At 50.6% G+C, this 13,468-nt stretch overlaps 1 protein-coding gene across 1 annotated transcript in view; it reads right to left on the reverse strand.

Annotated features, from left to right (window-relative positions):
- Nucleotides 1-8,276, reverse strand: part of LOC101109482 (guanylate cyclase D-like) — a 59,479-nt gene extending 51,203 nt beyond the window's left edge. The window contains 6 exon segments of the mRNA XM_042232618.1: nt 447-792; nt 3,075-3,388; nt 7,461-7,567; nt 7,569-7,887; nt 7,890-7,925; nt 7,928-8,276. Of these exon segments, the coding sequence (XP_042088552.1) occupies nt 447-792; nt 3,075-3,388; nt 7,461-7,567; nt 7,569-7,887; nt 7,890-7,925; nt 7,928-8,276 (1,471 nt within the window).
- Between the last annotated feature and the right edge of the window lie 5,192 nt (nt 8,277-13,468).

Consider the following 13,468-nt stretch of genomic DNA (forward strand, 5'->3'; position numbering starts at 1 on the left):
CTAAAGGGAATCTTGCCCTTGGAGTTGATAGACTTGGGGCCCCCCGGGTAACCTTAGGCAAGTTACCTAAACTTTCTGAGCTTCAGTTCTCCACTGGGGCCCTTAGAGGATAGTGTCCTTGTCACAAAACTGTGGTGAAGTTTAGGAGCGCTGAGAGGTGGGAACGTGCTCTACAAATGCTTTAGCTTGCTGGGCTGAGGGGTGGCCTTGCTAGGCTTCCCTGGAGCTTCACAACGCCTGGTTCAGTCTTTTCAGCGGCAGGTCAAGTCTCTTCCTTGCTCCTGCTCCTCACATGACTGTCCACATGGACAGCCTTGATGAATGATGGATGGATGGATGAGTGAATGAATGATGGATAGACAGATTATGGAGAAATGGATGAATGGATGGACAGATGGACAGATGGGTGGATGGGTGGATGGGTAAATGATGAATTATCTCTTTGCATAGTGTATTAGGGTCAAACCAGCAGCTGGAGTTGCAAGCTGGAGGGGCTCCTCCTGGAAAGTGGATAGCTCTGTTCAGGGGCTTCACTTGCCATGGGTCTGTGTCCAGGATGTGGGTGGGAACCAGCTGGCTTCCCCGACCACCTGTGTCCAAAATGACGTACTGAGCCAGCCTCCTCCCCTTCTCATCTGTCCGGATCCTCTGGCTAAAGCCAGCCACATCCAGAGGCCCTGTGTGGTCCCCCAAGTGGGCCTCTGAGAGTCCTGCCCCATGGCTCTCAGAGCGGCTCAGGGCATGGGCCAGCAGGACAACAGCATCACAGATGGTTCCAAAGAGCGGGGGCACCTGAGGAAGAGGGCCTTTCAGCTCCATAACCCCCAGCATAGGCTCCCAGACGTTCTGAGTCCTGGCTCTCCTGCCCTCAGCAATTGTTTGAATCACCACCCCCTTCCCATCCACAACACAGTCCTCTCTCTTTAGTCCCATGACCTCAGTCCCCACTCAGAAGCCTCACCATCTCCACGACCACCACCACCACCCTCGCCACTTACCTGATGCTTCTAAAACAAACTCCCAGGTCTGCAAGGTTCTTCGTGGCTCTGCTGCACCAAACCCCATTCCTCCCAAATTTGGAGAACTGGAACTACCACCTGTCCAGTTTCGCAAGCCTAGGCTTGATTCCCAGTTCCTGTCTCTCTCTCTCTCTCTCTTCAGTTCATCATCAAATCTTTTTAGGTTCATATCAGAATTTATTCCCAATCTAACTGACTTTTCACCACTTCTACTCCAGCCAGCTGGATCCAAACCCCCTTCACTGTTTACCTGATTGACACAGGAGCCTCCCAAGGGCCTCCCAAGGGCCTCCCTGCTTCACCCAGCACTCTTCAGACCACTCGCCACGAAGCAAGCAAACCATGTTTTTTTAAAAAAACATAAATCATTTCTTACATAAACCTTGCTGGTTGTCTCCCATTTCACTCATGATAACTTCAGATGCCTTACCCACTTTACAAAGCCTCACACGACTGGGTGCCAAGCCCACCTCGGAGCCCTCTCCCCATCACTCATGACAGTCCCCCCACTCCACACTCCCACAGCTGTTTCCCTGGCCACTGTTGCTCACTCTGCCTCTGGGCCTTTGCACTTGCTGTTTCCCCTGCTTGGTTGCTTGCCATGCAGATCTTCACCTGGCCGTCTCCTATCATTCAAAACTCAGCTCAAGTGCCGCCTCCTCCACGTGAGCTTCTCTGCCTGTCCTGTGTCTTGTTGACACTACTCCATCCCAGTTACTCTCTGTCACTTTATCCTGTTTTACTTTCTTGATGACACAGTCACTACTTGAATTTGTTTATTAAGTTGCTTGGTTATCGTCAGTCTCACCCTAACAGAATGGAAACTTCTTGAAGGCCAAGGCTGTCTACCCATCCTCATATCCTTGATGCCTGGCACAGAGCCATGTGAAAGGGACTCAACCCACATTCGTCAGATGAATGACTGGTTGAATGACCCTCCCTCATCATCCGCATTCCCATCACCACCTCCAGGCACTACTGGCTTCTTATCACCAGGAAGCAGCCATCCTGGGAGAGACTCAGGCAGCTGAGTCCTGTGAATCAAAACTAGCCCGGCAGCCGCATCCCCAACCATTCATACTCTTCAGATCCACAGCAGTGACTTCAGGAAACCTTTCCGCTCTCCCATACTTCCATCACTCTCTCTTTCTGACGTCCACAGTGTGTTAGAGAAGTGTGGGGACGGGGAGGAAGACGTGTGTGAGAAAGAGCAGATGGACTAGAGATGGGAATCAGAGGAACCGAGATGAAGACAGAAAAATGGGGGGGGCAAGAGAGCCACAAGAGAAGGAGAATCAACAAAGTGGCCGAGAGAGAGAGAGAGAGATGAGAAACAATGAGATGGACACACACACACACATGCTCACACACACACACACACACACACACACACACACTCACACACACACATGCTCACACACTCACACACACACATGCTCACACACACATGCTCACACACACACATGCTCACACACTCACATGCTCACACACTCACACACACACATGTTCACACACTCACATGCTCACACACTCACACACACACATGCTCACACACTCACACACACACATGCTCACACCCACACCCACACACATGCTCACACACACACACGCTCACACACTCACACACACATGCTCACACGCTCACACATGCTAACACACTCACACATGCTCACACACATACACACACACATGCTCACACACACACACATGCTCACACACTCACACACATGCTCACACGCTCACACATGCTAACACACTCGCACATGCTCACACACATACACACACACACATGCTCACACACACATGCTTACACACACACATGCTCACACACTCACACACACACATGCTCACACACACACACATGCTTACACACACACACATGCTCACACACTCACACCTATAAGAGAACGAGACAGACAGAGCGAGACACTGTCAGATAAGGGCCAGGTGATGTGCCCACAGTGGAGAAAGAACTGGTTGGCCGGGCGGGTGAGGGACGTTCGCGCCGGCCTGACCCTTGCCCCTTGGGCCCCATGAGGCTCTGTGCCGACCCACCTGCTCTGGCTCCAGGTGCGCAGCCGCCTCTCCATCTGCCCCGGAAGCTTCAAAGGCCTTGTCTCTGAGGCTAGACTCCAAGCTGATGGTCAGCACAGCATCGCACGCCTCCTGCAGGGGCCCACCAGTGCCCAGGGCCAGAGAGGAGCGGTCACGGGAGGGCAAGGTGAAGAGCAGCGTGTCGTAGGGCAGGAAGGCCAGCCTCCTGTCTGTCAGGCCCCGGGCCCATGGCCTGCTCAGCAGGGCAGTCTGCTCAGAGCCGCCCAGGAGCGCTGAGAGCATGCGCAGCACCACAACCGGGGGAGAGGCCGGGGCTCACCCTCCAGGCCTTCCCCAAGCTTCTGTGGCGCTGCCGAGCAACGGCGACCCTCAGGTCCAGCCGGCCCCTCTTGCTGTCCCTCTCTTCCTCCCACTCCCTCACTCTGGTGCTTAGCTGCTCAGTCATGTCCAACTCTGCGACCTTATGGACTGTAGCCTGCCAGGCTCCTCTGTCCATGGGGATTCTCCAGGCAACAATACTGGAGTGGGTTGCTGTGTCCTCCTCCAGGGGAATCTTCCCAACCCAGGAATCGAACCCAGGTCTCTTATATTGCAGGCGGATTCTTTACCGTCTAAGCCACCAGGGGAGTCTCAGTCTGGGCGAAAGAGGAACTTCCCCTTTATCTGATACCCCCGCAACAATAACAGCTAAGGTTGATAAACCCAGGTTTAATCTGGTGAAAAAAAACCCTTCAGCTGAGGATAAATTTATATTAATATGTACCTTCCAATCTTCCCACTGAGTAATTCTGACCAAATTTTCACCCTCCCTCTGCCACTGGCTCTGAAAATTGCTAATATTTATTGACATCTTATTATGTGTTGTCCTAAAGTACTTTAAAAAACATTCACTCGTTCAGTTAACAACAATATGAAGAAGTATGTTCAGGACTCCCTGGTGGTCCAGTGCCTAAGACGCCGTGATCCCAGTTCAGGCGGCCCAGGTCCTCATAGGCCACAACTAAAGATCCCACATACCGCAACTAAGACCCAGCACAGCCAAATAAATAAATAAAAATAAATATTAAAAAAAGAAGTATGTTCATCATTATCTCTACTTTCAGATGAGCAAACCAAGGCACAGAGAGGTTAAGGAGTTTCCCCAGGATACACAGCCACCAGGGTGATAGAACCAGTACTGGAACTCAGGAAGGCTGGCTCCCAACTTGTAATCTTTCTATATTTTAACATTTTCTAAAATGTTAGATAGTTCATATATCATAAAATTCACCTTTTAAAAAGGGTATAACTCAGTAGTTTTATATACAAGGTTATGAAACCACTACCACTATTTAATTCTAGAACGTTTTCATCACCCCAGAAAGAAATCCTATACCCAATACTGGTCACTCCCTATTTCTCTTTCCTCCTAACCCCAGGCAACCACTAATCTTTCTCTGTCTATGAATATGCCTCTTCTGGACATTTCGTGTAAATAGAATTGTACGATATGCAGCCTTTTATGTCTGGCCTCTTTCAGTTAGCATAATGTTTTCCAGGCTCACCCATGTAATAGCCTGTATCAGTACCTCATTCATTTTTACTGCTGCACAATATTCCATTGTATAAGCATTTTGTTTATCCGTTTATCATTGGCTTGTAATCTCAACTGTGGCTCTGAGAGGCATCCTCAAGCAGACATGAATACATTCCCCTTGGCCTATGTAACAGAAACAAAGCCCATGATCATAAAGCAGGCAATTCCATTCCCAAGCACCCAGGACGGAAGAGAATCCTGCCCAAAATAAAGGCCCCATGTAGCTGCTCAAGTAAAGGTTTTTGCATCTTGGATTCCCGACAAAAGTTGCAATCCCTGCCAAAAAAGGGCCACCACTTGTTTTGGCTGGGGCCAGGTTCCTACTGAAATTGTTTCTCCAGAAAAATCCAGGAATATGGAGCCATCAAAGAAGACCAAGGGTCTCCATGCTGAGGAGGGATTCCTATCCAGAAATCGGGGGCCTTCGTAGAGAAGACAGACCAGGAACCCTGGACTCTGCTGACTCCTGGGTGGCCATGATATGCGGGCCATGGCCTCGAGCCACCCCTCTCTGCCCCTCAAATAGTGGGTAGGGCCCTGGGAGAAAGATCCACCAGGACTGAATGGAAACAAAACCGGGACTATCTTGGTCCCCTCCCCTCTGCCGTGCTTCTATTTCAGCTTCTCCTTTCTCTTGAGGCGCTTTTCTTCATTTTGGCCACAAGGGGGAGCTAATCCACACAACAGGGGAGGTTAAAAAAATCAAAGTCCACGTTGATTACAGTCAAGCCCTTTATCTGCAATAGTCCATCTTATCTTCACAGCCCCAAGAAGTAAGGGCTTTCATTAAAATCATGTCACTGACAAGGAAACCACAGCACAGAGAGGTTTAGTGGCTTGCCTGAGGTCATGCAGCTGGTAGGAAATGGGTCCAGGAAAGGGATCTCAGTAATCTGATTTCAGAGAATGTGCACCTAACTATTCTGCCTCCTGGTTACCAGCGTGGCTGGAACTCAACCCCTATAACAGGGGTGGAGCAAGAGTCCACTGAGGTTCCCCCCCTCCACTTCCGCCATGCTCCAGCCACACAGAAGAGGACTTGCTCATCCTCTTAACCCTGCTACCAGGCTACCTCCATTACTCTGCTCTAGCTGGCCTCTCTGTCAGTGGTTCCTCTGCCATCAGCTTCCATTTCAGGCCCTCCCCTAGTGTCACCTCCTCTGGGAAGCCCTGCCCACACCCCTGCAGATCATTCCCCCCAGGCTCTGGGTTCCTCTGTTCCCATATCCACATCTGTCTCCCGCCAGACTCAGCTCGCCCTGCTGTTCCCCGGCCAGTTCCCCTCTGTGTCCCCAGAGCCTAGCGAGGATCATGCTCCGTGACCGTGTAGGAATGAAGTGGATACAGAGCACTCGACCCTGTGAAGTAGGTCTCATTAGCCCATTTCCCCTCCCCGCCAAACTGGGCTCAGAGAAGCCTGTCTTGAGGGGCGGTGGGCACATCTGGGCCAGGCCTCCCCCTCCACTCATCTCTAATTCACTATAGGCCTCACGAGCTCAGAGGCTGCCCACCCTGGCCCTCCTCACTGGCACTGGCCTCACATTCCAAACAGACAGAACACAGCGCTTGGTCTTTGTGGCTCTCAAACTGTTGCCAGCGCCGCAGTAAGAAGTGCATCTTAGCTTGGTGTGCTCTGAAAGCTGGGTGTAGGAAAGGAGTAGCCCAGGAAACTGGAAGTTTCGCAGAGTGACACTTTCCCCAGCTGTCTGCCCTCCATTCTCACCTTCACCACATTTATCCTATCCTAGTCAGTTCCATTCTTGTCCCTCTCTTTCTATTTCAGTCGCTTCCTCTTTTTGTGTGTGTGTGTAATTTTATCTTTTTTTTTTAGATTTTAATTAATTTCTATTAGATTCACTTTTATTATATTTTTTAAAATTATTTTTTAATTTTTTTGTGATGCCACATGGCCTGTGGGACTAGGGATCAAACCCGCATCCCCTGCATTGGAAGCACAATTCTTAATCACTGGACCACCAGGGAAGTCTCCTGCAGTGCTAGGCTTGATTCACTAAATTGGTTTCTTGACCAAATAGGCCATGACCCACAGTTTGAAAAAGCTCTAGTTCAGATAAACACTAAGCATCTTCTGTCTTCCAGAGGCTGCCCCTCCCTTATACTCCACCCCACCGTGACTCTCCATGCCCAGCTACTTCCTTAAAGACAGGCCAAATGCCACCTCCTCCAAGAAGCCTCCTCAGATTCCCCCAGGGCCCAGCCGCATACTCCTGTTGTTCTCCAGGCCTCCACTCCCTGGGGTGACCGTGACCTCTGTCATAATCTCCTGCTTATACACCTGTGTCTCCATCACTCTGTCGTCTCCTAGAGAAGGCACTGTCTATCCCGTTCACCAGGCAGCCCAGCTCCCAGCAGAGCAGGGACTTGATGAATGCAGGAAGTCTTCCATCAGTCAACAAATCCATGAAGGTTCTGACTCTAACTTCAAGAAACTAAGAATGGCTCTAACACCCTTCCTGGGGCTCAGGTCCTACTACACTCTCTTTTTCTTCACTCTACCAGGGAAGAACCAAGAAAGCCCTTGGCCCCCACTCCACAATTGACACGTACACTGGGGCTCAGAATCCAGCTGTACTGCTTGCCAGCTGTGTGACTTGGGTCTGTTACATACCTTTCCTGAGCTGCAAAGTGCAGACCACGGCAGAACTGTTAATAGCTCACAGGGCTGCTCTGGCGTAAAATGTGGGCCTGTTGTCAAGGGCTCAGCCTACTGTCTGATACAAGAAAACTCCCCATCACCAGCCATGTGAAGTCTGGGCTAGGGTAGGAGGAAGGCACCCACATACACTTACTTTTCAGGCCATCCACACTGCAAAGCTGCTTCAGGACCTCCGTGGCCCCCTGCTCCCCGGGTCCCAGAGAGGTCACCAGCCCCACAGGCAGCCCGTGTGTCCTGAGTCATGGCCACCTGCCGGGCAGTAGCCAGCCAGATGTCCTGATGGGAGGACACGATGGGCACATGAGCCCAGCCAAAGTGTCTCATGACAGAGAGCAGCACGTGGACAGCCAAAGACAAGGTGGACACTAGCTCACCTCCTCCCCCTGCATCCCCACATGCCCAGGAGAAGAGGGTCTTGCCCCAGCCTTGGGCCAACAGAGCTTCAGCTGGGCAGTAACCAGGACTGACAGGACCCACGAAAGCAGCCATGGTGTTCTTGAGGGCCAGGAATGTGGCCAGGGCACTAGGGCTGTCCCAGCCCATGGGAAGGACCATGGAAGCAGGCGTGAGCCCAGCATCAGTGAGTGGTCCTGGTTGGCCGGTCCACAGCCAGCTGGGCAGCCACACTGGGGAGGGCCTGGGCAAAGATGAGGTCACAGTCCCAAGGACCCAGCACCCCCAGAGTGAAGGTCTCTGTCCCCCAGGCCCGATCAGGGAGGGAGCCAGCCCACAGGAGAGCACCCCAAAGCAGCACAGAGAGAAGTGGCAGGGAAGGGACTGTGCTCGGAAGGCTGAGAGTGGCCCCCCACAGGCCCAGGCGGGGCTGGCGGGCCTTTCCATGCAGCAGCATCTGAGACTGATCTTCAGGATAAAGCCCTCCCACAGTCCTGGGAAAGAAGGGTAAGGTCAGGGCATGCTTTCCAGCATTCTCTGCCAGTGTTTCCTGCATGGCTTTGGGGCAGACAGCCCTCCTGCCCCCAGAACATCAGCCTCTTCATTGGTAAAAATGAAGGATTCAGATCCTTGATGCCCAAAGACCCCCAGATCTGGGGACCTAAACCTCCTTCCCAGAACTGGCTCACAGCCTGCAAGGCTCACACTCAGTCCTAGACTGGAGGGTGGACTCCGGAGTCAGAGCCAGCCAGAACCAGTCACTGTTTCCCATCCTTGTGGCCCTAGGCCAATCTCTGAAGTTCCTGAGCTTCATTTTCCTCTTCTGTAGAATTTGGATAATGAAACCTACCTTGTGGAGTTATTGTGATGATTAAATGACGCAAGGTGAGGCACTTAGCACAGTCCCTGGTACTTATATGTTCAATAAATCTTACCTCTTTCAACCTATTATTATTTCTTCCTTCACTCATCCTCCAAAGTAGGCCAAGTTCTCTGTCTGAACCTCCCCTGCCTCTTACCTCTCAAACCCATCCATAGCACTTAACTCTGCAGGACTCCGAGGGCCCCACAGCACAAGCAGCGCCTGGGTCTGGGTAGCATTCCCATTGTGTGTTTGTGGCTCAAGGGGCTACAGTGAGGATGGTCATTGCAGTGAGTGGGTAAGTGAGTAGGCATTTATTAAATGGAATAGTTATCATTATCACCACCACTATCATCACCATCATTGGATCTCTGAGGGGAGGCAAATGTATGAAGTAGAGAGAGTTGGACAAGTGAGTGAAGGCCTGAGTTTCAGTCCTGCCCCTGCCCCATTCAAAACCTCAGCCTCCCCATCTGTAGAAGACAGTTTGCCAGGCTGGCCAGCTCTGAGCCCTTCTGGCTTGTGATGCTACATTTCTCCCATCTCAGAGGCTGGTGACTCGGGGAGGGCTGCTCATCTACCAGTCTCTGAGGGACCCTCTGTACACTCCCTCCTCTGTGATGCTCTAAGTGGTCTCTCTCCTAGCATCCTGCCCCAAGGGACGAACCCATCGGAGCAGCTAGCTTGTCCTGGGCTCACAAACAGTGAATCATTTCCGGGTGGAAACATAGACATATGCTTCCAGTACTGATGACAGGCACCTCTGCCTTCAGTCTCTACCTCCCAAAGCACCTGCGATCCACTGCTTTGCCTGGTGCTTCTACAGGCACTGAGGAGAGATCACTTATCCTCCTTTTGGGTGGGGGTGTGGGACTGACTCTTTGCAGGGCAGCGACTTGCCCAAGTTCTCATCAAAAGTTAAGGCTGAGTTGAGACTGGAGCCAGGCTCCCACCTCCCAGTCAAAGACAAAAATCATCTCTTTTATTGAACACTTAGAACATCAGAGCTCAAGAATCCTAGAGATCTAAGCATCTGAAGCAACTCCTCTGTGCACAGACAGGGAACCGGGTACAGAAGGGGTGTGGACTTCTCCATCCCACAAAGCAGCTGCAGGCTCCCCTGGCCATTCAGCCCTGCTGGTCCTGCTCAGTGTCATGGAAATCCTGCAGCCAGTGGCCTGCAGGGGTCACTGAAGGCTTAGGTCCTTAGTGAGGCGAGCCTCTGGCCAAGGCAGAAGCTGACTTTAGCCCCAGCTCTGCCCCTGACTCATGAGACAGTATTCACATCCTTTTCTGTACCATCTGTACAGGGAGGGCTTAGTCAGATATTTAGGTCTCCAAAGATCCTTCATCACCAATGTTTTAGTTGTCAGTAGACACCAGGAAACAGGTGACTTTCATCTCTGAAGGTGGCCGCATCCCCTCTCCAGGCTTCCCCCAGGGATGTGTGAGCTGCCAGTGCGCCCACCTCTAACAATAGGTTCATGCGCCATCCTCCTAGGGGATGGTCTCCTAGGGGAGACAATTTGTAGCTTTAGTCTCAAGGAAGCGGACACCAAGGATTAGCCACAGTGTGGCTCATAGGGACAAGTATATGAAGCTAGTAAACTCCATACTACCATAACCTAAAAAGATAAAGATACCTTTAGCTCCATTAACAGACATGTGGCCAACATATTCCAGGGAAGAAGGGTGGGTGATTCCTGTCAGAGCTGGGGCTTCTTAGACCCCAGTATCCAAAGGTCACCCTCCTGCCTCCCAACCTGGTCTTTCTTGCCTTCATTCAGGAAAACTTCCCCCAAAGACCCACTTGCCACACTGTGCTGTTGGGCATGACTCACTGTCTCTTTGCAGACCCTAAGGCTCTTGAATGAGGCCCTCAGATGTCAAGCTCTCCATGCAGGCTGTCCTAGGACACCACCCCACCCCCACCCCTCAGCCCCCCGAATCCCCCTCCATTCCGACCTTGGCCTGCACGGTCATACAGTCACCACTCTTGCTTCCTGTCATCTTTCCAAGACTTCTGCCAGTGGAGAGGGTCTCATATATGGTTCATTCCTTCCTGTCCCCCTCAGGGGCTTGAAGAAGTCACTTGGAAAATTTGATCTGTTCAGACCCTAGGCCTCTGGGGAGCCAAGCGCAGAAAGGAAGGAGGGAATGCAGGAGAGAGGACCTGAGGGAGGGAGGCAGGGAAGGAGGCAAGGAGGTAGGGAGGATGTCTTCAGCACTCCGGACAGCTCCACACCTGGCCAGGACTCCCAGGAGGGAAAAAGGATGGGCGAGCACTACAGAAACTGGTCTTACTGAGCATCCACCACGCACCAAGCCCTGTGCTGGGCACTATTTGCACAACGCACTGAGACAGGTATTATCATTACTATTCCTACTTTGTATATAAGGAAAGGACATCCTGGAGAGTGCTCATCATACCACCTGGATTCTTTGGGAATTATAATAGAGGTTTTTCTATCTTCTCTTTTAATGTGGACCTTATGTGGAGATTCTTTAGCAAGTGAGCTAACAGAGAAATCCTTGAGAATCTCCAAATAGCTTCCCTGGTGGCTCAGACGGTAAAGCGCCTGCCTGCAATGTGGGAGACACAGGTTCAATTTCTGGGTCAGGAAGATCCCCTGGAGAAGGAAATGGCAATCCACTCCAGCACTCTTGCCTGGAAAATCCCATGGACGGAGAAGCTTGATAGGCTACAGTCCACGGGGTCGCAAAGAGTCGGACACGACTGAGCGACTTCACTTTCACTTTCTTTTCACTTTCAGACTCAGTGATGCCATCCAGCCATCTCATCCTCTGTCGTCCCCTTCTCCTGTCCCCAATCTCTCCCAGCATCAGAGTCTTTTCCAATGAGTCAATTCTTCACATGAGGTGGCCAAAGTACTGGAGTTTCAGCTTTAGCACCATTCCTTCCAAAGAAATCCCAGGGCTGATCTTCTTCAGAATGGACTGGTTGGATCTCCTTGTAGTCCAAGGGACTCTCAAGAGCCTTCTCCAACACCACAGTTCAAAAGCATCAGTTCTTTGGTGCTCAGCTTTCTTCACAGTCCAACTCTCACATCCATACATGACCACTGGAAAACCATAGCCTTGACTTGACGGACCTTTGTTGGCAAAGTAATGTCTCTGCTTTTGAATATGCTATCTAGGTTGGTCATAACTTTCCTTCCAAGGAGTAAGCGTCTTTTAATTTCATGGCTGCAGTCACCAAGTGCAGTGATTTTGGAGCCCAAAAAAATAAAGTCTGACACTGTTTCCCATCTATTTCCCATGAAGTGATTTATTAAGAAACTGCTCCCAGGGTGACCACTGAAAGGCTTTCATGGAGAAGAGGGAGTTTAGGTAGAGAGGGGCTGCCTCTGCTGATGAAGGAGGCTTAGGGGAGTCAGCAGATCAAAATCCCCAGCCCCACCCATGTCTCCTCGTCTCCACCTTCTCTCTTGGAGTCCCAGTCCTTCCCTATTAGTGTCCCTCCTTCAATATAAGAGATTTGGGGCAGAGATTCAGCAACCTTGCAACTTTTGCCATCAGACCCCAAGTTTGGTTCTCAGTTAGACCTTAGCACTCACAGGACAGGAGGGACTCCTTCAAGTTCTTGTGGACATCTTCTGTTGTTCACACACATTTTCAATTTTATGATCATAATTTTTAATTTATTGCATATACATTCTTCTCTCTCTCTCTCTCGCAGGCTATAGGAAGAAGCCAAGTGCCTCCACTATCTTTATAACCAGGACTGTTGTCACCGAGCAAAGCATCACAGCCATCTGATGCGCCAGAGAATGGCCTTCCAACCTGCACTGCCTCCCCTGCTACTACCCGCTGATGAACCGAGTTACTGTGCCGACTGGGCTGCTGCTAGTGCCATGGATTACTTGCATCCTGTTTCCCCCGGCAGGAGATTATCCCTGTGTTGCTCAAATACAGGGAGAGTGGAGTTGCTCAGTCGTGTCCGACTCTTTGCGATCCCCATGGACTGTAGCCTGCCAGGCTCCTCAGTCCATGGAAATTTTCCAGGCAAGTGTACCGGAGTGGGTTGCCATTTCCTTCTCTAGGATATCTTCCCAACCCAGGGATCGAACCCAGGTCTCGCACCTTGCAGGCAGACACTTGACCATCTGAGCCACCAGGGAAGCCCTGCTCAAATACAGGACCAACTCAATTGAAGAATCCTATTTGGAGGATCAGGTTCCTAAGGCCACTCCTGGCACCAGACAGAGTCCCAGCAGGAAAGTGAGGGCAGACTCAAATTACGGTAACTCCGGGGAGGGGGAGGGGTGGTGGTTGGGGGTTTGGGGTGGTTGTTTACAAAGGCCTGTCCTAAAGGTGGGAGCAGCAGTATCTAAAGACTATTGCAACAAACCCACAGCAAACATTATCCTCAATGGTGAAAAATTGAAAGCATTTCCCCTAAAGTCAGGAACAAGACAAGGGTGTCCACTTTCACCGCTACTATTCAACATAGTTCTGGAAGTTTTGGCCACAGCAATCAGAGCAGAAAAAGAAATAAAAGGAATCCAAATTGGAAAAGAAGAAGTAAAACTCTCACTGTTTGCAGATGACATGATCCTCTACATGGAAAACCCTAAAGACTCCACCAGAAAATTACTAGAGATCATCAATGAATATAGTAAAGTTGCAGGATATAAAATCAACACACAGAAATCCCTTGCATTCCTATACATGAATAATGAGAAAGTAGAAAAAGAAATTAAGGAAACAATTCCATTCACCATTACAACAAAAAGAATAAAATACTTAGGAATATATCTACCTAAAGAAACTAAAGACCTATATATAGAAAACTATAAAACACTGATGAAAGAAATCAAAGAGGACACTAATAGATGGAGAAATATACCATGTTCATGGATTGG

Source organism: Ovis aries, chromosome 15 (assembly GCF_016772045.2).
Source record: "Ovis aries strain OAR_USU_Benz2616 breed Rambouillet chromosome 15, ARS-UI_Ramb_v3.0, whole genome shotgun sequence".
NCBI classification, from domain to species: domain Eukaryota; kingdom Metazoa; phylum Chordata; class Mammalia; order Artiodactyla; family Bovidae; genus Ovis; species Ovis aries.